The sequence below is a fragment of the Dasypus novemcinctus genome, chromosome 4 (assembly GCF_030445035.2).
Source record: "Dasypus novemcinctus isolate mDasNov1 chromosome 4, mDasNov1.1.hap2, whole genome shotgun sequence".
Classification (NCBI taxonomy): Eukaryota; Metazoa; Chordata; class Mammalia; order Cingulata; family Dasypodidae; genus Dasypus; species Dasypus novemcinctus.
The window spans coordinates 88,641,382-88,669,370 of record NC_080676.1 but is presented as its reverse complement, the minus strand read 5'-3'; the positions used below and the strand labels follow the sequence as shown (position 1 = coordinate 88,669,370).

Genomic DNA, 27,989 nt, shown 5'->3' with positions numbered 1-27,989 from the left:
CCATACCTTTAGTATCTTCCAATAGTGCTTACATCTGTATAAGAACTATTAGTAACCCCATGGGTTCTAATAATTTGTATAAGCACTATTAGCACCCCCTGTGCTTACTTGAACAAAAAAGCAAGACTTTGTTCTAATATTTTATTTTTAAAAAACAACCATTTATTCATTACTTAAGTTTGTGTGAGAAGATAAAGGTTTTGTGAAAGTAGGAATGAAGAAGAATGAGGTGATATGAGGAGCATTTCAAGGAGAGGATTAATAAGGTTTAGTAAGCTCCTGGTTATAAGAGATTAAAGATTAGGATAGGGTCTAAGTTTGGGTAATAGGGAAATGGTGATGGTATCGCCATTAAAAAGGGGAAGTCAAAAATTAGAAATGGTTCCACTGGGGGAGAATCCAATGTGGTTTCTCCAAAGATTACCATAGAAATGAGGCAAACATTGTGTTTTGTAGGTTGCACTTCATGAAATGAAAATGTGAATTTTAGAGCAGTGTATAAATAGTATTGGTAAATAATAAATGAAATAAGTACAACTGACTGTTAGCATTATAAAACAAGTTTTACTTTTCAACTAACATATTAATACTGATATAAATTATAAATTATGTATCTAGATTTTCAAACTGTGGCTTAAAAGCTTGCAAATATTCTTTTTTTATCTTACCTCAACAACTGTAGTAGTTTCTGTTTTTTTCAATTTACATTTTCTATAAAAGCAAAAATAAACTGGAGTGAATATAGGAAGCATCATGATTTAGACCAAAAAAAGGAAAGGAAAGTATACTATTAACAATTGTGGTTCATTCTGCCAGAAGCCCTAATAAATCAGAAATAAACTACCAGAAATGGGTGAGGAATGCTGCTTGTAGTTAATACACATAAACCCCAAATAAGATAATTCTGGAATTTAGAAAAAGGAATAAAATAATACATGGGAATTTGATGCAACAGAACATACGTGACACCTCCTCTCTGACACACAAAAGGATTTGTTGTAATTCTTTTCCCAGATACAAAATTAGTAGACAGCCTCTCCCCCAAGATTCTCCCATAATATAGCCTAATTCACCACGACTGCATTCCTCTAAATAATTGCTCAGGAACCTTGCAAAATTCCCTCTTCATTCAAAGTAAACCAAGTCTAACTCCTTCAGGATATTGTTCTTGGTTACTGGAGAATATATGTTAACATCTAATTTTTCCTACTCAATTCCATAATTCTGACTCATTTCTTGTACCAATAAAGTTTACAAAGAAAATATATTCATTGGTCAATACCTGCAGCCATTGATTTTCAAAACACAAATGGATCCTAGTATGGGTAAGATAATAAGAGGATACAAGATAAACTGAAGTATTTGTGTTGATGTATTGGCATCTGTAAAAATAGACACAAACTTTATGTTACAAGAATGTATCACAGTATGTTATTCATTTCTATTATTTTATTGTAAACACTTCTGTCCTGTTAATAGTTAGAAATCTTTTGTAATAAAATTGCCTTATCAATTCAGACTCCAGAGTTTCCAAAACATGTTATGTCTGGATTTTGTCACTCCTACAGATAAGGATTCATGAATGATAAATCTCTAAAGGAGACATATGAAACTTACATTCTCTGTTATAGTAATAGCAAAGTGTTTCTCACCTCTAACATTCAGAAATAAACAGGATATTATAACAAAAGTTATATTGGAAAAATAACCCTAATTCTGAGGTCACCCTTCTGCAGGGCATGAATGCATGGCAGCAACATTAGAATCTTTAGTAATGGCTGGGCCATAGTATAAGGCTCAGTCTGACAAGAGGACTGGCCAACAAAGGAATCGCCAGCTCTGGCAGGCACTGTTTTTCCTTCTGTGTTCCTTGTATTCAAATGAGTGTGGTTCAGGGCGGCAGAAAGAGGTAGAGACTGAGAACGCTGGCATCTAGTCCCTCCCACTTCCTTTATTAGCTTTGTTTTTAAATATGGAAATTCTATGTATTTTATTTGAAAAAGAAAAGATTGGTTTTACAATTAAAAAACAATAACATTCTTTTGAAAACCCACTCTTACAATATTGATTTTCATTGGAACTATATAATCAGAGCCTGAAATTTTACTTTGCAAGGATGACATTGAGGTGATTCCTATACTAGGTAGGTGTTTTGACTAGACAGCTCCTTCCAATTCTAAGATTCTAAAAATATCCATCATATTGTAATGCTGATGGCCTGATTTCACACATAACCAGACTACTGTTATTCTTCTCAGTAAACACTGCTAAATTCTTTTTTAAAAAATTCTTACAATTGTATATTAAGACATTGGAAAATGGTTTCTTATATACATGAGTTTTTTCTTCTCTTTTCCTAAAATTTACTAAATGGACAGAGAAATTTTTAAAGTGAAGAAAAAGACAATGAAGTAGACAAAAGCAAATGAGAGATTTCACCCTGATTTTAGACAAAAAAAAAAAAAAGCAAAATGGCAAACAATTTACAGAGTGTAATAGGGTAAAAACTTAATATCCACAGAGCTCCAGGAATCCCCAGAGTAGAAAACACATATAGAAGGGAAGGAATGTGGTGGGTGAAGTTTGGGGCTATCATTGGAAGCTTGTTTGAAAGTCTCCCTAGAGATTGCCAAGACTCCCACCTCACCCTGTGTACTAGGTAACTACACATTCCTTCCCATCCCAGCGGAAAACGGGACGTTTAATCTAGAGAAGATGAACTAGAGATTACAGAGTCAAGGATCCAGACATGATGGAAGCTGGAAATGAAGTGCCAGATGGAAGAGGGGTGTTAAAGACCATTTGAACAGTAGACATACAAGCACATACACACACACGCATGCATATATATGTACATACACACATATGCACTTGCATACTCCCTGCTCTCTTCCTTCTCCCAGAACAGATAGGCTCATCCCACCAAAGTCAAGAGCTGGAGAGTTATTTAATGCAGAACCTGAATAGCCCAGAGAAAAGATCTTCAATTATATAAAGAATTCCCAAATTTTAATTTTTAAAATATCATTTACCACCTTTTAACCCTACTGAAGCTAACTAACTTCCAAGATCTACCACAGAAAGTACAACATCCAATCAGCTAATTTACTACATATATAAAAGTGAACATTAAAAATAGAATACACTCTTTTCTAAAGTATCGTTCTTTACAGCAAATTTCTGTAATCTTCCTCTAGGCATATCTTTCTATTTTAGAGAAGGGAGAGAAATAAAAAAGAACATATTTGAGCAAAAAGTAGTTAAATTTCTCTACTCCCTCTTTTTTCCTTTTTAGCGTAACTCCTCTGAAAGAATTGATATTAAACACAAAACTGGAAGAGAGACTAACCTGGATGCAGTTCTAAGGTCAGAGTCTTGTTGCCCGTCACATGGGAGACAGAGCAGGTCACGGCAGACACATTGCCGCCCTCCCAGTGGCACGTGCTCAGGACAGTCACTGTGCCATTTTCCCAAGATTCTTCCTCAGGGACACAGACCCCCTCTGGGGTCCAGGAGATCTGTGCAGCTGGCTTCCCTGCATCTGCCTTGCACTCCGCAGTTCTATTCTCCCTTCGAAACAGGGTCACCTCTGGGGGCACTGCAGGATGTAAGGGGAAAATACCGCAGTCTTAGCACAAGAAAGAATGGAGACATTTGTTTCAGACCTAAATCTGGTTATCAGAAATGACTCAATATATGTGCTCCTTACCCAACACGTGGAGGTGAGAGCCACGATGGAAATTTCCATTAGGTGTTACCAACTCACACAGGTAATATCCATCATCAGTGATGGCCACTGGGTCAATCTGAAGTTCAGGCTTCTGGTCAGGTCTGGAGGCCCAGCTTGTTCTCTCATCAGTGCAGTTGTTTCCCGTGGTCTCATTTTTATCTTTCCTGTAAGCTATGGAGCAGGGAGGCTTGTCTCTGAGCATTATTTTCCACGTTATTACTACCAGGTCTGTATATGCAGTATGAGGACAAGAGAGTACAACCTTTGCGTTCACCAGTATAAGCAGTGAAGTATTACCTAGACACATAGAAAAAGAAAAGAGGAAAAAGGATTCATAAAAGACTCCATGTGTTAAAATCATCCACAGCACACTGCACGACGTTACACTAGAACATGGCTTCGCTGGTGGTCTTATTCCAGAAATATTAGACTTAGAGGAGAAATTCAACATTCACAAAATGTATATACTGTATTAAGCCCAATCCAGAGGTTAACCAATTTTCTCCTGTATTATATAGTAATAGCATAACAATAGTTATTACATGCATGGCAATTTAGAGAAAAAGTCTTTTGAAGTTAATTCAGGAGTTTTGGTTCTATAAAACAAAGTGAGAAAACAAAATTCTAACTTAAATTTTCTGGTCATAGAGACTATTAGGCTTATAAAACTCATGCTGTCCAGGAATGAAATGGAATAAGTAATGATATGCTTGTCTCCTTCTAAGTTTGATGAGACAGAAAACACCATAAAAGAATATAACGTTAAAACTAAATACCTATTCCTAAGAGTGGCACTTCAGACAAACATAAATGTACAAAAAAATACGGTATTTTCATTCAAAATAATTAAAGTAGCATTGAAGTTGTGCATTTTGGAAATTTCCTTAAGTTTGTTATCTATTTGGAGAATCATAGTCAGTGAAATGAACCAATCTTAAAGTATTCTCTAATTTCATCAGTGGCATTATCCCATAAAAATGATGATGCCTAGTGGTTAGAGATGATTAGAACGACTACTAGTTAAAAAACAGTATAGTATATAATAAACTCAAAACACTGAAAAACAAAAATTGTTTTCCTTTGGAAGCTTTCTGTAAAGAGGATTTTATTGCATAAGCATGATATCAAATATGCCTTTGGATGAGTTCCCCTTCTCTTCTACTTGGTCACATGTAAACTCCCAAACAGTGGAGCTATGAACTTTGCTCGCAGATTTTTTTTTCCATAAATTCAACGTAATTGCCAGGATTAATATAAAAGTTAACCTATTTCATCCAACTTTTAAGATAAAAATTAAGCCCTACAACCTACAAGCACCTTCCAAAACAGAGCATACTTTCCCATAAACCCACATGGTCTATGACCGATAAGGGTTTACTGTGAAGTGATTAGCTCAATAGTTTCTGTTACTGTTCATCTGTAACAGAGGAGAGGGTCAGTGATTACATCACTTTAACAGGAGCAAAAGCAAATCTGGAGAGGGGGGCAAATTTTATGCAGATTAAACTTGGATTTGCTCAATTTAGCATTTCATATCTTTTCTCTCCTCTTTCAGTGTCCATCGCCTTCTTTTGTGATACTCAAGACCACACATTTCACAGCTGAATAAAGATCACATAACTAGATAAAGGAAGGGGTAGGATTTCAAGGCCCATTTGAGAGGCAGTCACACGAATGCTCTTCCCACCTCCAAGTGACATCTCCTAGCAGAGGGAACTGCAACTTGGCAAAGGCTTGGAAACAAGTAAGAACATGGCTTGTGTGAGGAGCAGATAGGGGTTGGGAGATTCAGGGCCCCTCACGCCACAGCACTCGGGTGACCATATTCTTCAACTGGCCACAGGGCTGGCACAGATACAACCACCAGTTAATTTCAAAACTCCATCCCCTCAGTGATGGACACTAGATTACCTTCTGTGGGAAGTCTTGAACTGTTCTGCATCATCTGCTTTCCATCCACTAACAAACTAACTGCTGAATCTGGAAAAAATTCAAAGAAGATAAAACGAAACCAATTTTATATACTCAAATTGAGCAGAAGCCGTGGTTTCTCCATAAAAATATATTTAAAATGATAGAAAACCAGATAACTATAACAACAGTTAAATAAAAATCTTTACAATACAGAAATTAGACACTATGTCATCATTAGGGCAAAAACTTGTTGACACTTTGAAAATGACATTTGTAAGCAATTCATCAAGATTTCCTAGTTATGAGACCCCTTATTTTGGCAACTATTTTGTACAAAGTAATCCTAACTCCACTCATTCCCTATTGGTCCAGGAAGGTCACCTCACATGAGTGGACCAGTTACCGTCCTCTTTCCAAATGATACTCACTAACTAAAATCGTTTGTTTCAGTGATGGGTACCTCACCCAGCTGGACAAATTAGAGTCGTTTCTCAAGAATTTTAGAACTGGAACAGAGAAGAAGAGTCCATCTTTCTCCCCCATTTGTCCTACATCATGAGAGAAAAAGGCAAAATGTAGCAGAAGTAGAGAGAGGAGCAGATGTGAGGGGCCTTACCTAGTGCAAATTTCCAATCCCAGAGTTCCTGAGAGCCACCTGCATTCCTTCCCTTGAGTTCTATAATGTTTCTTTTAATCAAAATGTACCTATTGTACTTCAAATTTGGTTTCTGAAATTTGCTGTTTTTAAAACTTTTTGTTTTGTTTTTTAAAAAAGAACTACTTCTTATGATTTAAGAGCCTAATAATGTTCAATCTCTGGATTTATGATATTCCCAAAGATAAGCATTCTAATGTAATTTATTCATAAGAATATTTTATAAGACTTCTGCTTATAAAAATATACTTCTTGCTCCTGATTCTAATTTTGCACCCAGTTCTACTACATTAAAAATAAATAAGGAAATTCAATGAAGGCCTTGGAAATTAATACCAAACAAGGCATCTGAAATAATTTGGCTTTTCTAGGCAGCTAGATGTTATGCGCTTAGACTGGATGGAAGACAAAGAATGAAATTCTAATCATTGCCTTTAGCTGAAGACTGGGTTTAAGAATCATCCCAAAGACAAACAAGAAGTAAGAGCTGACCTGAGGGGCTTACTGAAATCAAGCTATGTCTCAGACATCTAAAGCTCTATCACAGTACAATTATTCTTTAGCCCTTCCAGACCTCTCCCATCCAGCCATACCCAGCATTCCAACGGTCCAAAAGTCTGCCAGATTCTTCCGTTGCTAAATTCATCACAAACCAAGACTTGGGTGTTTATAATGGAAAAAAATTAGGATGTGTGGTAAAGATGTTGTTTCAGTTTGGGAGCATCAGAATGAAAACTGAAAGTTTTACCGTGAACTACAGGTATAAGTAAAGGGGGGTAGGAGCACTGGAAGACAGAGCATAGGGGGCAGCAAATGTTTTGCATAAAAGGTCAGATAGTAAACATGTAAGACTCTGTGGTTCTACTCAACATGGTTGTTGTAGCAGGAATATAGCCACAGAAAATATTAAACAAATGAGCATGACTCTGAATAAAACATTTTTTACCAAAATTTGCAGCTGTCCAAATGTGCCCTGGAACATAGATTGCTGACTTTTGATTTAAAGTATAATGTTCTGTTGTTCTCATTTCTTTTATTTACCCCAATTTTAAAAATATATACTTCTTTTGGGTATTCTGTTTTCTTTCACTCACCTTTCTTTAAAAAAAAAAACTTCACTAGCAACTCCAATATGTCCCCAAATGAAATGTTTCCTATTTAAATGGTAGCTCTTCCTTCCCACTCTCCCGTTTCCCTTCCTTACCTCCTTCCCTGCTTCCTTCCTTCCTTCTTCCTTTCCCCACCTTAAGTTAAGTGTGGCAAGTAGTGAAGGCACCAGTGGGATTCTGATGAATAAGAAAACTGCAGTGAGCCCTGCCCTGCTCCCAGCCAGGGGAGGGTGCTGAGAAGATGGCAGCCTTGATGGACAAAGGTTACTCCAGCACCTGTAGTGTTCCCCCTTTTAAAGGTACAGCTGTTGTGAATGGAACAGTCAAAGACTGTTCCATTTAAAGGGATACTTAAAGACTTTTATTTTAGCCCTTGGATTTTACTTCATATGTCCTATAGCATTTGTTATTTTTGGTGACAAAGAAAATGATTTTCATGCTCTGAATTGTTAAGTTATTGTGCAGATCAGGGGTTGTTATCAAGCAGTCTGTGTGTATGAATTGAAATTCAAAAAAAAAAACATTTTTCTTGTGGGAAACTGTTGGTACAGGTGTGATATATTATTTATTAAATAAGACACAGTATTGTGTGGACTTAGTAAGAGGTCCATGGTTTTCACCTGACTGGCAAAGGAGTTCATGGAACAAAAAAAGTTTAAGAACCCTTGGCTTACATAAATATAACAGGGAAGATTGGTGATTCAAGCTACATTAATTGTTATCAGATATTAAGTCAATTTCCCAATACTGTAGGATTCTGTAAGAAGAAACTCATCTTGCATTAAGTCATCTCTTCATTATTGATTTGAGTGAAGACATCAAGAATACTTGGTTTCTGATTTCCCAGTGGACAGAAGCATGGAAGAGGCTTTCTGCTTAATGGAGGCTTTCCAGTGAGTGGATACCCATGGAGAAATATGCCCCTCAAACTCTCCTACGATCCAACCAAATCAACCTGCTTCCAAAGAATACTCTAAGAGTGTAAAACAGAAAATCATCCCTGCAACATCTCATACCAAAGAGAACACTGACCAGTTGGAATATATTCTCAAATGTTCAAAATTATTGTTTTTAGAAGTGCAAAAAAAATGCTTGTTCTCACAAATATTACTTTGGATATTTTAAAATATTTACTAATGCTTTTTAAACTCATTTTAACTGTAATATATATGCCTTTTAGTTTTATTATCTTTATTGGCAGCTAATTGCAATAAAATGCCTATTTCACCACATGTATCATGTTGTCAATGAAAATAAAAATGTCCTTCTTGCTCAGTGTTGCTTTTAGCTTTACACCAAAGTGTTCAACAGACACACAAGGATTCTTAATCTTTTCTGTTCCACCGAGCCCTTTGCAAGTCAGGTGAAAACCACGTACCTCTTACTAAGCCCACACTATACTATGTATTATTTAACAAATATATCACACCCATGCCAACACATCCCCACAAGGATAATGTTTTTTTGAATTTCATTTCTAGACCATGGACCCCTTCTTAACAATCCCTGATTTAAAGGGTCTGATCCAGGTTCTGTGATTTCTTTAGTTTTTTTTGTATGAAACTGAATTTTCTTTTATGTTTAGAGATATTACAGTTTTACATTGTTAGCATTAGAGGTCTAATTTAACTCTTTCATACAATATATGACTGTAAAAAATGTGAATTGTGTTTTTAATCTATACTTACAGTAACACATTACCTTATTTACTCATTGTACCAGTTTGCTATGGCTACCATAACAAAGTACCACAAACTGGGTAGCTTAAAACAAGAGAAATGTATTGTCTCAGTTCTGGAGGCTAGAAATCTGAAATCAAGGTGTAGTAGGGTCATGCTCCTTCTAAAACCTACAGGGGAGAATCCTTCCTTGCTTCTTCTAGCTTCCGGTGTTTGCTGGCAACCCTTTGTATTCCTTGACTTGTAGACTCATCACGCCAACATCTGTGTCCATCTTCACATTGCCTTCTTCCCAGGGTGTTCTCCCCCTCTGTTCTCTTAAAAGAACACTTGTCATTGGATTTAGGGCCAATGCTAATCCATAATGAACTTATTTTGAGATCCTTAACTTTATTATATCTGTAAGGACTCTTTTTCCAAATAGGTTATATACACAGGTTCTAAGTAGATATATATTTGGGGGGTGGACCACTATTCAGTTTACTACACTCACGTTTGGTCCTTACTTACTGCTTACATACTTATTTCACACATTTTATTCTGTAGTTCACCTGGCATCTAATTTTATTCCTAGATATTAAATAATTGAGTGAAATGGGAAAAGATATTTATTGAGTCCAAGTATTCATTTTTAAAATTTTTTGTAATCACTTTTCCTTGAAGTGCTCAGTGCAAAGTATACAACAAAAATAACATTTTAAAAATTAAAGAAAAAATTGACTATAATAAAAATTGGGGTAACAACAGAGTTGGATGGGGCTACAGAAAATAAATTACTTATACTTGCTAAGATTAGCGTTTAAAAAAAAATATCTGAAATAACCTTTGTTTCAAAATGTGAATAAAAAATTTTCTTTGGATATGCCATCAGTTTGTTTAGGAATCGCATTCTTGAAATCGGTATTAAGTAAATGCGGAAATAATTTCAGAAAACATTTACCAAGATTCTCAAGCATACACAATATTATTTAGACAATACAAATGCATATAAGACAATCAAGATCCTAAAATCTAGAAACAATTTGAGTATAAAGCACTCTCCCATTAAAATTACTGGTAAAAGATAAGCACTACCAGAAGTGTAGTTGTCTTTGGCTTTTTCTTCCATTAAACTGTGACTTGGTGAAACAGGATCCATTCCTGAACTTAGGCATTCTGAAAAGAGGTATAGGGCAGAGAGCAGAACATGCATTAGTAGATATGACTCCTAGTAAAAACCATCTTTCTTTCACATTTCTCAGACCAACGTTGAATTGTAGAGGCCAATGAAAACACAAATTACAACAGTCAAGCAAAAATCTCAGCAAAATTTGCCCCAAAATAAACTTTTAACCTGACTTGATCTTCCCACCTGTTTTAGTGTATCCTACTTTAGACCTAGAGGGCCCCCTACCACCCTCCTGTATTTATATTCAAATCTAAATATTTCTTTTCCCAGTCTTATATGCATTTAACCTATCTCTAATTGTGGAAAAAAGTGTTTTACTATCTTTTACAGACTTTCAGGCACAAGTGAGGAGGTAGAAGTTTAGTAGTGAGGTGCTGATTGAATGCTTTCATGGAACAAAAATGGATTTTACTAAGCATCACTGAAATCACATCATATAAATAACTGCCAATTAAGTTCACATTTTGTAAGGCAAGCTCTAAGTGGGAATTGCTAATAACCATTTTTTGAGCATGACTTATTGTCATAGTACTCTGACAGGCACAATACCCTCTTCTCTTACAGAGCTTAAAGTCCAGAAGAGGCATCTATATAACCATTTACAACTTAATTTATTTTTTTTTAAAGATTTATTTATTTATTTAATTTCCCCCCCTCCCCTGGTTGTCTGTTCTTGGTGTCTATTTGCTGTGTCTTGTTTCTTTGTCCGCTTCTGTTGTCGTCAGCGGCACGGGAAGTGTGGGCGGCGCCATTCCTGGGCACGCTGCTCTTTCTTTTCACGCTGGGCGGCTCTCCTCATGGGCACACTCCTTGCGCGTGGGGCTCCCCCACGCGGGGGACACCCCTGCGCCGCACGGCACTCCCTGCGCGCATCAGTGCTGCGCATGGGCCAGCTCCACACGGGTCAAGGAGGCCCGGGTTCCGAACCACGGACCTCCCATATGGCAGACGGACGCCCCAACCACTGGGCCAAAGTCCGTTTCCCTACAACTTAAATTTTTAAGTGCAATGATGGAAGTATGCACAATGTCCAGAATTTTCAGAATAGATGATATTTGAGCAGGATCTTAAAAAATAAAGCCTTTTCCAGGGGGATAGAAGGGAAAAAGGGATTGCTTAAGAAAGAATGCCTTTTAGAAAGCATAAAACCACGTGGGACTTTCAAAGACTTACAAACAGTTCAATATTGCCATAAAGTGAGAAAAACTGGATATGTTATTAGCATTGAGACTGGATTTTGGCAGGCTCTAGCTGTGGAAGGCACAAAACTCTTAGGAAAAGGAAAAGAAACACTTCCAGTACATTTACTATGCGTGGGTTTGACCAGAAAGAGGAATATTTTAGAGTAAGATTTTATGCACAGTGTTTTCCTGCAGAAATTTTGAATCCAATGCCCCTCTTAGTTGTCATTTTCTTTAACAAAACATTTTTTAAAAACGTAATGATTTATTGAGCACTTACACTAGGGGCATATTTTGGGTAATTTGCATATTTATTTCAATCTCTCCATAATGCATAGATACTATTATCCTCATTTTTAGAGATTAAAAAATGTTGACTCACAGTAATTAGGCAATTTGGCCATGGCCACACAGCTAATAAGCTACTCCAGTTGCCCAATTATATATTTATGCAGTAGGCCTTACTGAAGTGAGCAGAAGCCAAGGTTGGATATGAAGCAATATTCCAGGACAAATGCACTACCCAAATTAACCCAAATTTGGGCAAGCTGACAAATAGGGTCTAAGCCATATTCTTGAAGGAACACTAAGAATCAAAGATTTAAAAGAGCAGATCACTTGGCAAGGATTATAATGTCATATGGAAAACATGCATTGTAAATTCTGAATGTGCATGAGAACTGTAGGAAGGAGGATCTCAGACGATTGTCAGAGTTCATGGGCCAATTTCATTACTCACTAGATGATAACTTTCATGAGGGCAGGGATTTTCATCTCTTTAACATTCTGTATCCTCAGTGCTCAAAATAGCAGCTTTCCCAGATCTGGAGAATGTGGCTGAGTCAAAATGGGTGAAAAACAAATATCAACACAACCCTATAGCAAAATGGGCTAAAGATATGGACAGTTTACAGAAAAAGTACAAATGTCTCTTATTTATTTGGAAAGTTGCTCAACATAATTAATGCAAAATATAAAAAGAGGACTGCAAATAAAATGCAAAGTAATTATAGACTACAGTTAGCAGTACAATAATAAGAGTATTCTTTCATCAATTATCACAAAGGTGCCACACTAATGCAAAGTATTAATAATAGGGAAAATTCTGTGTGTGCATGTGTGTGTGTGTGTGTATGCAAGCACAGTTGGGGGGTTTATATGGTAACTGTTTTTTCTGCATGATTTTTCTGTAAACAACTTCTCTAATCATTTTTTAAAATGCAAATTAAAACTATGCTGAAATGTCTAAATGATTAGTAAAATCCAAAAGTTTGACAACATACTTTCTTGGGTGAGTCTGTGTAGAGACAGGCACACCCATACACCGCTGATGGGAACGTGAAATGGTATTTTACATTTTTCCTTTGGCCCAGTAATATCATTTCTAGGAATACTAACCCAAAGATACACTAGCAACCACATGTAAAGAACATGTACACAAGGATATTCATTGAAACATCATTTGTAAAAGTAAGATTCTTGGAAATAACCTAAATTGTCATTGATAGGGATTGATTGACTAAACTATCCACATAATCAAGTACTTCAAAACACTTAAAAAGAATGAGAGATAGCTCCATAAACTATTGTGGAGTAATCCCCAGGATACATTGTTAAGTGAAAGAATAAAGGTAGATGATAGTGTATTTAGCACACTACCCCTAAACCAAGCGCAGGAGGAATGTCTGTGTTTGTGTGTGTGAATGTGAGTATTTTATTTCTTTACATGCTTATAATTCTTAAATGACAGGATAAATATGGATAAGAATAGGAATAAGATGACTCTGACTATACCTCATTTTATAGATTGAATTTGGAACCCTGTAAACACTTTACATGATTATAAAACATAATCAAATTATTGTAAAATTATTTTAAGCCCTAAAAATGTAAAGCAAAATAAAACAAATGAACCCAACTGTGTGTAGAATTGGTTGCACAACCACAAGCAAGAAAGTATTCAAAGTGACTTTAAAACATAGTAATTTGCAAATGTGGCCTCTCATTAAGCCAAATTCAGTGAATAAACTCACTACCCCCCCCTGATGTGGGACATGACTCCCAGGGATGGCTCTGAGGGGTTACTACCAAGCACCAACCAGCAATGCATTTGGAAAAAGACCTTGATCCAAAGAGAGAAACATTACATAAAAATTGTTTTTACAGCTAAGAGATTTCAAATTGAGTCAGGAGGTTATTCCAGAGGTTACACTTAGGCAGATCTCACTAACTGCCACAATAAGCAAGGCCTCAAACAAAGGTGCTCCCAAGGGCTCTAAGAGCGACACTCTACAGGCAGGGCACACAACCCCATGAAATCAGCAGCGCATCAGCGGGCCTTACTTTGGAATATATGATAATCTACTTTCCTAATATAACAGAATTAGGTGCATTTATAATTGTCCTACTCATGATTCTTTTACTCCATTTATTTGAACCTATAATTATTATTATACCCATTAAATATATGTATCAGAGACTTAAATCTTCAGCCTGTTGATATGCCAATTGGGCCCTGAATCTCAGCAGAGTAACAGCCAACACCTACTCTGCAATTCTTAGGATTCTCCCAAGACAACTAACAAAAAAACAATGATGAACAAGTCCCATCCCCCGCCCCCCCCCCCCCCGCAAAAAAGAGTATCTACAACTGCAAGCAAAACAGTTCCTTCCATCTGCCCCATGATAGCTAAGCCTCTCTCAATCTGAAAGTGCGTGTACATTGTCCCAAATTCCTCAAGAGTGAGGCATGACCAAGCTTAAGGGGAGAATGCAACCACAGACCGAAGTAGATGTGTTGCTATTGTAGTTATTAGCATGTGATAACAGAAGAACTTGTAAGGTTGATATAAAGACAGTGGTTACCAGAGGTACTAAGGAGGGGGAAGGATGAATAGGTAGAACAAAGGGCATTTTGGGGGCATTGGAATAGTTCTGTATGATACTGCAATGATGGATACATATCATTATACATTTATCAAAACCTTAAAACTGTACAGAGCAAAGTGTAAACCATAATGTAAAGTATAAAACTTGGTTAGTAGCAATGCCTCAATATTGGTTCATCAATTGTAACAAATCTACCATACTAATGTAAGATGTTATTAACAGGGGAAAAATGTGAGTGGGAGAGGGGGGTTATATGGGAATCCCCTATATTTTCTATGTAACTTTTCTGTAATCTAAAACTTCTCTAAAAATAAAGTTTAGTATTACAAAATAACAGAGCAATTTGATGGTATTTCTGTAGTGAAATATAATTTAATGACAAAAATCATTGCAGGGGAGTGGGTGTAGCTCAGTGATTGAGAGCCTGCTTCCCACGTACAAGGTTCCAGGTTCAATCCCCAGTACCACCTACAAAAAAGTTGCAAAAAATCTTAAACTGTCTATAATAATCATATTATTAGTGGTAGTGTTTGGTACCATTATTCTCTAACAGTTGTGTATGTGTTACAGAATAAATCAAGTGAGTTATTACGCAGGTGTTATTCAATTTTTCGGTGTAAAAGAAAGGAGACTCAGATGTAAACAGATATGTTCAGGCAAAAACCCTGAGGAAAGCAGATGTGGCTCAACCACTTGGGTGCCTGCCTACTACTTGGGAGGTCCCAAGTTCAGGTCCTGGGTTCAGGTCCTGATGCCTCCTAAAGAAGATGAGCAGATGCCACACCCGCCACGAAGAGCAGACACCTAAATAAACAGATGCCACAAGCCAGCTGACACTGCAGCCTGCGGGGAGCGATGTGGCTCAGGCCATTGGGCACTTGCCTCCCAGATGGGAGGTCCTGAGTTGAGTTCCCAGGCCCTCCTGGAGAGGGAGAGCAAACAGAGAGCAGAGAGATAAGAGAACCATCTGGGGGGAGAGGCAGATTAAAAAAAAGAAAAAGTAAATCTTTAAAAAAAAAATCCCTGCGACCAAAATTTGAATTGAAACTATCACTATCAAATTATGATATATTTTATCTTTTATAATAGAATATATACTCCCTGGCTCTATCCACTGAGTTGCCCTATAAACAATAACTAGCCCAGTGGAAATGAGAAAACCTAGCAGCAAATAATGGTTTTTTAATATAATTTTTAATGAAAATAAACCAAGTTTCCTTGAAATAAATCCCTGATACTAACTGTAGGACAGGAAATGTACAAGATAAGCCTGAAATTCCTATTATAGCAAGAAGCACAGGAATTATGACTAAAGTCATAACAAAAAGGGTCAAAAACCAACGAGCCAGAAAGATAAATAAAAAAATAAAATAAAATAGTGAAAAAAAAAGAATCAACTGACCAAAGATTGATCAGTTTAGGCATCAATAAGGGTAACTAATACAATTAACTAAAATGCATCAATTGTGTTTAAACCTATGACTTTATAATAATAGTTTTATAAAAGGAAGAAAGGAGGGAAGTAAGGGAGGGAGGGAAGCAGGAATGGAGGAAGGATAGGAGGGAGGGAGAGAGGGAGGAAGGAAGGAAGCTCATTGATCCTCTTTAAAGGATATTGGGGAAACAACTCATCATTTTGAAAACTGATAAATAAAATAAAATTTAAACTATATCTCAGACTAACCAAATAGTAAATGGAAGAAAGATTCTCTTTATAGAACTATTCTAAAATACATATGAAGAAGAGATAACTAAAATATCACTGTGCTGCAACAACTATTAAATCAACAGATCTAGGCATTGAGCATCAGTGGTTGTTCGCGTCACAATAAAAAGGACAAGCACAAATTATGGAGGTCAGAAGATAATGGAGCAATATTTTAAGTGCTGAAAGAAAAATAAAAACCGTCAACACAGAATTTTGTATCTAGCAAAAATGACTCAGTTTAGAGAATGCCAGCTGTTACATAATGAGGACACTGCAGCAGCCCTGTGGAGAGGTCCAAATGGCAAAGAATCAAAGCTTTCTGCCAATAGTCAATGAGGACCTGAAGCGTCCAGTGAACAGCCATGAGTGAGCCCACTGGAAGCAGATCCTCCAGCCCCAGTCAAACCCTCTGATGACTGCAGCCCCAAATGCCATCTTGACTACTACTACATAAAATACACTGAATCCAAATCATCCAGTTAAGCCACTCTCAGATTCCTATCCTTAGAAAACATGTGAGCTGATAAGTTTGGGATAATTCATGACATAGCAATAGATAACTAACATAGCTATCAACCACTTTGATCTAACTGATACCTTACAGAACACTATACCCAACATCTGCAGAATACACTTTCTTTATATGTGCACATAGTATATTCTCCAAGTGTATAAGACAGCCAAAGGGGTGCTGATGCAAAGTACCAGAAATCTGTTGGATTTTATAAAGGGTGTTTATTTGGAGTAGAAGCTGACAGCCACAAGGCCCTAAAGAGTCTAACTCAAGGTACCGTAAGAGGTACTTTCTCACCCAAAGTCATATGCCACCTGTTGAAGCAAAACAGTGGGTGATATCTGAGAGGGTTCAGCCTTCCTTCTTCCTCTTAAGGCTCCATGGTCCCAGCTTCTTCCAATCTCAACTGTTGGCTGTTTAAGGCTCATATCTCAGGGCTTCTCAGCTGTTGTGTTCTCTTCAGCTGCAAATTATCAGGCCCATCTCTCTTTGTGGGGCCTCTGCCATGTCTACAGAGCTGTCTCTCTTCCTCTGTGTTCTTTTTCTCTGTGTATCTACTCCTGTCTCCTTGACAAGGGGGTAGGGACTCAACTTTGAGTCATCCTAATGATGTGGTCAAGTCAAAGCCCCAATCTTGATTTAATTGTGTAAATGTAAACCTTTTGAATTTAAGTCAGTGTAAGGGTATTATGCCCAGAGGAACAGACCAGTTTGCAAGCATAATCAATATCTCTTTTTGGAACTCATAAATAATAGCAAACTGCCACACCAAGTTAAATGCTATTTTGGCCCATAAAACAAGTCTTAAAAGAACTAAAATCATGCAGAGGATGCTTTCCAACCAAAACAGAATTGAGTTGGGAATGTTCTTTTGGCAAATGTGGAAGGGGAGGATTGCTGGTTTAGGGTGTGGATGTTGGGGACATGTGGAACAAGACACACCTGGAGCAGGCCTCTGCGGAGCGTGTGAGTGTTCAACTCGTCATAATGGGTTGTATCAGTGGGTGGAGACCCACATAATAAGCGGGAAAGTGTTGGACTCCCATCCTGGGGAGTCCTGCTATGTTCTCAAACAGAGGGGTGGGAGTCTCTCGAGAATTTAGACAGTGCCTAATAGGGGAGGACAGGACAATATGTCAAGCCGTCAATGTTGTTGCAAGGAATTATGAATAGCGTTCTTCAAAAAGTGAAGCTTGGAGGTGCCATGGGTCCCAAGGGGAGGAGGAAGGAGGAATAGAATAGATGGAACATGGGGAATTTTGGGGGTGATGGAAATGTACTACATGATTTTGCAATGATGGATACAGACCATGTTAAATTTTATCAAACTTTGTAAAAGTGATAGTCCAAAATGTAAACCATACATAAATCATTGATCATGGTTAGTGTTTCAATAATTGCACATCAATTGTAACAAATGTACCATACATATGTAAAGCGTTATTAATAGGGGAAAGGGGAAAAAGGGAGGATGTTGGGTATATGGGAATCGCCTATATTTTATACATGACTTTTCTGTAACCTAAGCGGCTTTGAAGACAAAATGAAAAAAATAAGACACCAGGGGAATAAACAGAAAAAAATGTCACTGTACACACGAGACAATAGACATACAGTGATGAAAGACATAATATCAAAATTTTTCAAATATTTTTTCTTAATTTTTTTATTATTCCAAGTTTTTAAAAGTTTTTTTATTTTAAATTTCTTAATTTTAAAACTATCATTATGATTTCATTTTCTTATTAATTGTATTTAGTTATTTTGTTGGCTTCATTTTTTAAGAAGTTTTGGATCACAGAAGGGTTACAATTATGACAGGGGAGGATCACTGGTGTGAGGTGTCAGTGACAGGGGCTACCTGGGAGGAGGTTCACCTGGGGCAGACCTATAAGGCATATAAATGTGTTCAAGTGTTGATGGAGTATTGCCACATTGAGTGAAGATTTATACAATAACTGAAAGAATATCGACTTCCCATCCTGGGGAGCTCTGCCACATTCTCTAGTGGGACAGCAAGAATCTCTCAAGTATGGGGCAGTCATTAGGAAAGGAGGATGGTTCATTGATGGACCTTTGATATTGATAACTATACTTATGAGCCTTTACTTTTGAAATTGAAACTTAGCCTAGTAAATAGGGTGCCTAAGAGTTATCTCCTGATAGCCTCCTTGTTGCTCAAATGTGGCCTCTCTCTAAGCCAAACTCAGCATATATATGCATTTCCTACCCCCCCAGAGTGGGACATGGCACCCAGGGATGAACCTCCCTGGCACCAAGGGACTACTACCAAGCACAAACTAGCAATGCAACTGGGAAAAGACCTTGACCAAAAGGGGGAAAAGGTAAAGACAAATGAGTTTATATGGCTAAGAGACTTCAAAGTGAGTCAGGAGATCATTGCAGAGGTTACGCTTCTGCATAGCTCAGCAGGATCTTGTTGACTGCCAAAGCAAATACTACCTCAAATAGTTGGGCTCCTGAGGGCTCTGGAGACATCTAGACACTATAGTTAGGGGAGAAAGCTCAGGATTTTGGTGCCCTGCCAATGGGCCCTACTTTGGAATTTATTCTCCCTGGTGTGACAGAGTTGGACTCAGTTGTCATTTCCCTACACATGGCTCTTCTGCCCCTTCTGTTTGAACCTAAAGTTAGTACTAGAGGTGATAGGTGTATGTTCAAGAAACCTAAATCTTTGGGCTTTCCATGTGCCTGCTGGGTCCTGAATCTCAACAGAGTTGAAACACCTACTCTCTAGTTCACTGGACTCACCCAGGACAACTAACAAGAAGATGATGATGGACAACAACCATCCCAAGGAAGAGAGAGTCTAAAACTGCAAGTAAGATAGTGCTATCCTTGGGAAGTGAATTTGGCTCAGCAGATAGAGCATCCACCTACCACATGGGAAGTCCAGGGTTCAAACCCAGGGCTTCCTGACCCATGTGGTGTGTTGGCCCACACACAGTGCTGATGCATGCAAGGAGTGCCATGCCACACAGGGGTGTCCCCCACATAGGGGAGCACAAGCACAAGGAGTGTGCCCCATAAGGAGAGCTGCCCTGCATGAAAAAAATTCAGCCTGCCCAGGTGTGGAGCCCCACACATGGAAAGCTGACACAGCAAGATGACACAACAAAGAAAGACACAGATTCCTGATGCCACTGACAAAAATAAAGCAGTCACAGAACACAAAGCAAATAGACACAGAGAGCAGATAACTGGGCAGGGGGGGAGGGGGGGAGCAAGAAAGAAAGAAATCTTTAAAAAAAAAGATAGTGCCATCCATTTTCCCTCATAGGATCTAAGCCCCCTCTCAATTAGAGGTGGAGTGGGCATCCCCTAATCCTCAGGAAAGGGGAATGAATGATGGACTAGAGCAGACTTCATATTATTCTACTATAGATTTATTGTGATTCTAGCAATGGAAGAATTTGTATCACTGATGTGGAGGCAGTGATCACATCACTGAGGTTCTGAGGGCAGGGAGAGGGATAAACAGGTGCAATACAGGGACATTTTTAGGACTTAGGAATTATCCTGAATTACATTGCAATGATGAGACATAGGCCATTATATATCTTGACATAACTTACAAAATGGGCGGAAGAGGGTGTAAACTACAACGTAAACTGTAATGCATGCTTAGGGGCAATGCTCCAAGATGTGTTCATCAATTGTAACAAATGCACCACACTAATGAAGGATGTTGTTGATGTGGGAAGGGTGGGAGGGGTCGGAGCAGGGCAGATGGGAATCCCCTATATTTTTTATGTAACATTTATGTAATCTAAGTATTTTTTTAAATTAAAAAGTATATTTAAAAAAACAGAATTAAATGGGAAATGAAATCAATAAGATACCCAGGAAAACTCCGAATATTTGGAAATTAAATTCATTTCTAAGTAAGTTTTTGGTCAAAGAAAAACCCCATAAGGAATTTAGAAAATATTTTGAACTGGATGATAATGATAATACAATATATCAAAACTTGTGATATGGAGCTAAATCAACTTTTTAGAGGGAAATTCATAGCTTTAAATGCTAGTTACAAAGAAGAAATGTCCAAAAGCTACCTAACAAAGCTAAACACTAAAGAGAAGGAAGAAATAACAAAGGTAAAAGCAGAAATCAAAGTAGAACTCAAAAAACTAACAAAATCGAAAGCTGGTTCTTCAAAAAGATCATCGAAATTTACAAATTCATAGCTATATTGAACAAGAAAAAAAGACACAAATCTCTAATATCAGGAATGAAAGAGGAGACATTAATATAGTTCCTATGCCCATGAAAGGAATAATAAGAGAATATAATAACAAGTTTATGCTAATAAAATTCAGTTACTTAAATGAAATGGACACATTTTTGAAAGACAGTTTTCAAAGCTCATTTAAGAGTAGATAAAAATACCTGAAAAGCCTTATATCTATTAAATAAATTGAATATTGATAAAAAGCTTTTCCACCAAATTTATTATACCACCTAATTTAGCCAAACATTTAAGGAAGAAGTAATACCAGTCCACACACAAACTCTTTCAGAGAAAAGACAAGGAGAAAATACTTCCCAGCTCATTTTATGAGGGTAGAATTAACATGACTCCAAAACCAGACAAAACATTGCCAATAAGATAAATGCCAGAACAACGGTCTTCATGAATAGAAGACATAAAAGTTTTTTAAAAAATGAGCAAATCAAATCTAACAATATATAAAAAAGATAATACAACATTATCATGTAGGTTTTAATCCAGTAATGCAGGTCAGTTTAACATTCAAAAATCATTAAGCAAAATTCACCATATTAACATAATAAATGAGAAAAACATATCATTTCAGTAGATGTAGCATTTGATAAAATTCAACTTCAGTTCATTATTTTTTTTAAAGTCTCTAGGAATAGAAGGAAACTTCCTCAGACTGTTACATGACATCTATGAAAATTCTACATCTAACATCATAATTATGAAATATTTCATTATCAGATCAGGAACAAAGCAAGAATGTCTGCTCTTAGCACTTCCATTCAACAGTGTACTAGAGGGCCTAGCAAATAAAGCTAATGGAAAGAAGGCATAAAAGTCAGAAACAAAGACTTAAAACTGTCTCTATTTACAGACAACATTATTATCAGGAATCTATAAAATAACTATTATAAATAATTGAATTTAAGAGGTCATAGGATAAAATGTTAATAATATAAAAATATTTTATAGGAAAATGAAATTTTAAAAATTAATTCCACTTATAATAGTGCAAAAACCTCACAAAATATGAATAAATTTAAAAAAAGAGCTGCAAGACCTGTTCACAGAAAAGTACAAACATTGATGAGATAAATTAAAGAAAACCTATACAAATAGAGAGAAATGCCATGTTTTTGGATGGAAAGCTTCAATACTGATAAGATCTCAAGTCTCCTCAAATTAGTCTGTAGCTTCAACATAATCTCTGTCAAAATCCAGCAGTCTTTTCTGTGGAAACTGAGAAGCTGATTCTAAAATTTATATGGAAATACAAACCACCAGAATAACCACAGCAATTTTTTAAAAAGGAATACAATTAGAGGATTTATACTATGTAATTTCAAGTTTTACCCTGAGCCACAGTAATCGAGAGTCTAGTATTGGCTAAAGAACAGGCATATGAATCAATTGAATAGAGGAGAGCAAAAAATAGATCCGCACTCATATGGTCAACTGAGGTTCAACAGAGGTATTAAAGCAATTTAATGGGTAAGAAAAGGAACATCTTTTCAACAACTGATAATAGAACAACTGGATACCCGCATGCAAAAATAAAAAAGGAACCTCAATCCTTACCTCACACCATATTAAAAAATTGAATCAGTGGCCTAAAGGTAAAAGCCAATACTATCTATAATAATATTATATAATTATATAATATTCCTTGAATATTATATAGTATTCCTAGAAAAAAACATACAGAATGCCTAAGGCATTGGCATATACAATCTTTGTGTATACAAAGATTTCTTAGGACATGCATAAATCTGAAAAATCTGATGAATTGGACATTATCAGAAATTAAAACTTTTGCTCTTTAAAAGAGAGCATGTTTAATCTGGTAATTTCATCATGATTTGATTTAAGCGTAATTTGAAAGGAGGTCCACCTCAATTCCCTTTCTAGCAAAGCAGTTCCTGCCAGGCCAGAATTCCTTTTGGAAGTTTTAGGGTGTGACCCAGTAAAGTCTACATTCTGGGAATTATAATAGTCTGGTCTATCCAGCACATGTTGTCCCTGATCAACACAGCCATAAATATTGGCCTCTTCCAATCTGGCTACTGAGATATCCCACACAAAACTTGACCTCTGTAATTATTTTGGTCAAGATAATTACACACACACACACACACACACACACATATATATATATATATATATATATATATATATGCTTGACCAAAATATATATATATACACACACAGTTAATTATTTCAACTTTATTTCAATTCCAAAGAAATAAAATAACAGACAAAAGGCAGCTTAACAAATTATAGATGCATTACTCTAAAAAATCCAGGCACATTTATCTCATTTAATCCTAAAAACAAACTCGATTGGAAGGAAAGCAGAAGCAGCAGCAAGAGTCAGTGTGGGGCTGCTTTCCCTCCTGCCTCCATGCAGGCTCTGCTCCTTTCCCTCCCTCTTTGCTGATGGTCTGGTATCTGAGGTCTTCCCATCAGGTGAAGTTCTCAAGAATTCAATTATGAGCAAACACTGATCCCCGGGACTCCTCTCTTTCTTGGTATTTCTGTATTTGTCGTTGGATTTCCAATAAAGAGTATCAGCATCTTATTAGGGAAAAAGAGTGACAAACATTCTCATTTCTGAACTAAGAAAAGATACCATTTAGAAATGGAAAAGACAAACCACAAAATAGAATTGAAAGTATTTGCAAAATACATACCTGACCATACAGGATATATAAAGGACTGTTAAAATTAGGTCATTTTAAAGAAATAAAAATTGGGCAAACACTTATTTGAACAAAGAATTCAGAGGGGAAAAAAGATATACAATAAGCACATGAAAAAATATACAACAAGCACATGAAAAGATGTTCAATATTAGTAATCATCAAGGAAATAGAAGTTAAAATCCCAAGAAATAATAGTTACGCACCCCCTAACAATGGCTAAAATTACAGACTAAGTACACCAAGTATTGGCAAGCATGTGAAACGACAGGAATTCCTATACATGGCTACTGGGAATTTAAATAGTGTAACTTCACTGGAAAACATGTAGCAGTAGTCTCAAAAATCAAGCATGGAAATACAACCTGGGCATCTCAATCCTAGTGAAAATAAAAGAGAAATAAAAACATATGTCCACACAAAAGACTCATGCATGAATGTTCACAGCAACTTTATTCACAACAGCCATGACCTGGAAACATCCCGAGTGTCCATCAGCAGGTAAATGGATAAATTATCCACACAAGGAGTTATCATCATCAGTGAAAAGCAACACATAGCAACACTGATGAATCTCAAAATCATTCCACTGAGGGAAACAAGACTGACACCAAAAGCACACTGTACATGAAACCCTTTATATAAAATGCTCACTGACCAATTGGACATAAAATAGATCCATGGCTGTTTGAAGCCAGGGCCAAAGGCAAGACTGGACTGAAAAGATACATGAGGAATATTTTGAGGGCAATAGGAATGTTTTGTATCTTGTTTTTGCTAGTGATTTACAGATGTATACAACTGTCACAACTCATTACGTTTATATTTTAAATGGTGCAGCCAACTGTCCATCAATTATCCCTCAATGAAGCTGAGTATTGTTACTTTAAAAGTATCCAAATTATTGGGTTTTTTTCTCTTTTTTTCCCTCTTTTTTTTCTTTTTTTATACTTTTTTTTAAAGTTAATAGATCACAAAGAATGTTACATTAGAAAACATAAAAAAAAACATAAAATACATAAGAGGTTCACATATACCCCACTCCCCACCGCCCCCACCCCATCATTTTTGTAAATTGTACTTTTTTTTGAAGATACATCACACAAAAAAATGTTACATTAAAAAATATAAGAGGTTCCCGTATACCTCCACCCGCCCCATACCTCCACCACCCCCCCACTCCTCCCACACCAACAACCTCCTCCATCGTTGTGGCACACTCATTGCACTCGGTGAACACATTTTGGGGCACTGCGGCAGCACATGGATAATAGTTTACCCTTAGTTCACACTCTCCCCCAGTGCATTCAGTAGGTTATGGCAGGATATATAAAGGTTTTAACACACATTAGAACATATGTCTGCACAAATAAATACAAAACAAAATACAAAATAAAAATCCATGACTCTGAAAAATGCTAAAAAAATAAAAACACTTCCTTCTAAGGCAAAGTCATCAGCAGACTAATACTGTTTTATGATTTTACTACTATTGAAACCTGTTAGTCACACTGAGCAGCAAAAAGTTTCCTTTCCCAAATCCTTATTGTCATATGCCTGAGCAAGCATATACCACCCACAAAACAGACACTGACTAGGCATGACTGTGCAAACTCATGTTCCAAAAAGCCTTCCTCCAGTAAGAGAAAAAGGGCTCTCCAAAACAGCATGTGGTTTTCTCGTCATATTAAATAGTTTTTATCTATTGTAAAATGTTATGCTCTGCTGTGTTCTACTAACTGAAAAACTTAGATAGGCATGTCTGATGTTTCCTCCACAAGCAGTAAACACCCCTGATTCAGTAAACAAAGCATGGATTATGCCATACTTAACTAGTTAATATAGTTACTAAGATTTATTCATTATTTCTAAGTATGGGATGGGAAACAAAGAAATTAAAGATTCTCTGCCCTTTTATTCATTTTTAAGGTCTTTTGGGAGAAAATAAATAAAGCAATAAAGTAAATAAATAATAAAACAAATTTTGAACTAAAAGAACCCTTAATTTGGAGCAAGACTCTAAACTGAAAATTTTTGTTATGCTCTAATATGACAATCACATAGCTGTAAAAGAGAATAGCTGAAAGAGTTTTATTTCGACATTCTGTTTACATTTTTTTACAGGATTTGGAGCATCTATGCTAACACTGAACTAACTAGAAGTCATTCTTATTACTTATGATATTTACAACGCATCATCATAATTGGCATTTAACACTTAATGAATTTACTACTTATAAAAATATAGGAAGTAAACAGAATATGTTATTTGAAATCTGCAAAAATAATCCTGATATTTTGCATAAGGAAAACCAAATATTAGAATTATTTCACTCTTTCTTTGGTCTGTCAAGCTTTCAAACTTCAAAACTCTGCAAGTTTTAACAAGCATAAAGACACACCATTATGAATTAAGCTATGGCTAGAAAATAAGAGTTTTACTTCTTACAGTTTCTTCTTTCCTGAAAACATTTAGATAATTAAATGAATTTATATGCTCTATTTTTCCCCACTGCAAAACATGTGCTATCATTCTTATTTGCTTAACATGTAAGGAATAGCTCATGAAAGTTTTCAAAGCACATTACAAACTGAGGTATTAAGCCCAGTTAGAATTAAGCAGTTCATTTCACTTAAAGATTCAAGGTTTCATTGAAAACAAATGCAAATTTGTGACTGAGCTCTTAACCACAGAAAGACCAGGAAATTCAAATTACATAGCCAGAGCAAACTTTATTTAGCTACACTAAGCACATGACCTTTATCTAATCAGCAATATGGGAAAGTCGGTATGCTACAGAAACCTTTCACTCTGAATCTCCTGGCTCAAGAAAGCTTAAAATTTCAACCTTAATATTTTAGTTAGTGAATGTATTACATTGTATAAAAACGTATATTGTGGATATAGGTTAGACATAAAAGTACTATTTCTTGTTTGGGGAGTTAAAATGGATTCAAGTAAAATGTTGTAAAATTCAATTGTCTCTTTTTCTAGAGATTCCGTAAATGAGATGAACTGTCATCTGAATGGGTTAATTATATTTCTACCTCTAATGCAGTATTTTTCCTGGCATAATCTGGGGACTAGTAGAAGTCCATGGCAGGCAGACAGAAAATCCATGAAGTTTGCAATTTTTGGGAGAGGGGGCTTAAATTATAATTTATTTCTGATGTAGAATAAAAACCAGTATCACCCTGTAGGTATAATTGAAAAGTATCACTAATTTTCCCCCAAATTCTGTTATTTCTATAACAGGAATGGTTAAAATAAGTAACCTGTACCATCTTTTTCTCTACTAAATCTATTTGCACACTAATGCATTAATTTTATGACAAAATTTGAAATAAAGGAAATGTTTTCTTTTCTCTTCACAAATAATGATCAGTCTCTCACTCTCACTAGTAGTTTTCATTCAGCTGGCACCTGGGTGGCCATCTGTCACATGCATCAGGGCTTTGGGCTGGTGAAGGGAGGATGGAAACTATAGTAATATTCATTTATCTAATTATAATATCTAGGCACTCAGTAAATATATATATATTTTTTAAAGATTTACTTTTTATTTATTTCTCTCCCCTTCCCCCCAAGTCCCCAGCCCCAGTTGTCTGTTCTCTGTGTTGATTTGCTGCGTGTTCTTCTTTTGTCCGCTTTTATTGTTGTCAGCGGCACAAGAATCTGTGTCTCTTTTTGTTGCATCATCTTGCTGCATCAGTTCTCTGTGTGTGCTGTACCATTCTTGGGCAGGCTGCACTTTCTTTCGTGCTGGGTGGCTCTCCTTATGGGGCACACTCCTTGCGTGTGGGGCTCCCCTATGCGGGGGGCACCCCTGCGTGGCATGGCACTCCTTGCATGCATCAGCACTGCACGTGGGCCAGCTCCACACGGGTCAAGGAGGCCCAGGGTTTGAACCGCGGACCTCCCATGTGGTAGACGGACGCCCTATCAACTGGGCCAAGTCCGCTTCCCATACAGCCAAGTTTTAATGACACAGTAGCAGTCTTCTTGCTTGCAGGTCCCTGAAGGTGTGAGGTTCTCTGTTTGCAAAGCCTGACCTACCAGCTGGAAACCAGCTCTGGCCAAAGGCCACCCAGGGAACTTTTTCACCAAGTGGGCTATAGCCACACTCTACCCAGTGAGGCCCGACTCTCCACCTTGGGAAAGGGCAGCCCCTTCCAAGTTTGTTCTTTCCTTAGTATATGAATTCAGTTTGCTCTTTTACTCCTAATGTATTGTTTCTTTATATTCCCTCTTCACAGCAAATTCTGCAATCACTTGAAAGTTCTTTATATTAAAATAATCCTTGTTTGAATTGCTGATATATGGTTTCTTTCTCCTGACTAGACCCTGACTAATACAAGAATTCACTGTTATATTTCTATTTTATTTTCTTTGAAGTTTCTCATAATTAAAAGTTAAATAAGCCAAGCTTTTGATCATCCATGAAATATATTATATAATACAAAGGACTTTTCTCTTTTGTCTGCTTATTGTAAGGAAGA

General features: G+C 36.7%; 1 protein-coding gene across 1 annotated transcript in view; it reads right to left on the bottom strand.

The window, feature by feature from the left end:
• The window catches only part of CD200R1 (CD200 receptor 1), a 45,266-nt gene that overhangs the window by 1,478 nt on the left and 15,799 nt on the right, over nt 1-27,989 (bottom strand). Inside the window, exons 2-7 of the mRNA XM_058295847.1 lie at nt 10,162-10,242; nt 5,642-5,710; nt 3,710-4,027; nt 3,350-3,598; nt 1,283-1,382; nt 669-711 (exon numbers count right to left, since the gene is read on the bottom strand). Coding sequence (XP_058151830.1) covers nt 669-711; nt 1,283-1,382; nt 3,350-3,598; nt 3,710-4,027; nt 5,642-5,710; nt 10,162-10,242 — 860 coding nt within the window. The remainder of the gene's footprint in view (nt 1-668; nt 712-1,282; nt 1,383-3,349; nt 3,599-3,709; nt 4,028-5,641; nt 5,711-10,161; nt 10,243-27,989) is intronic.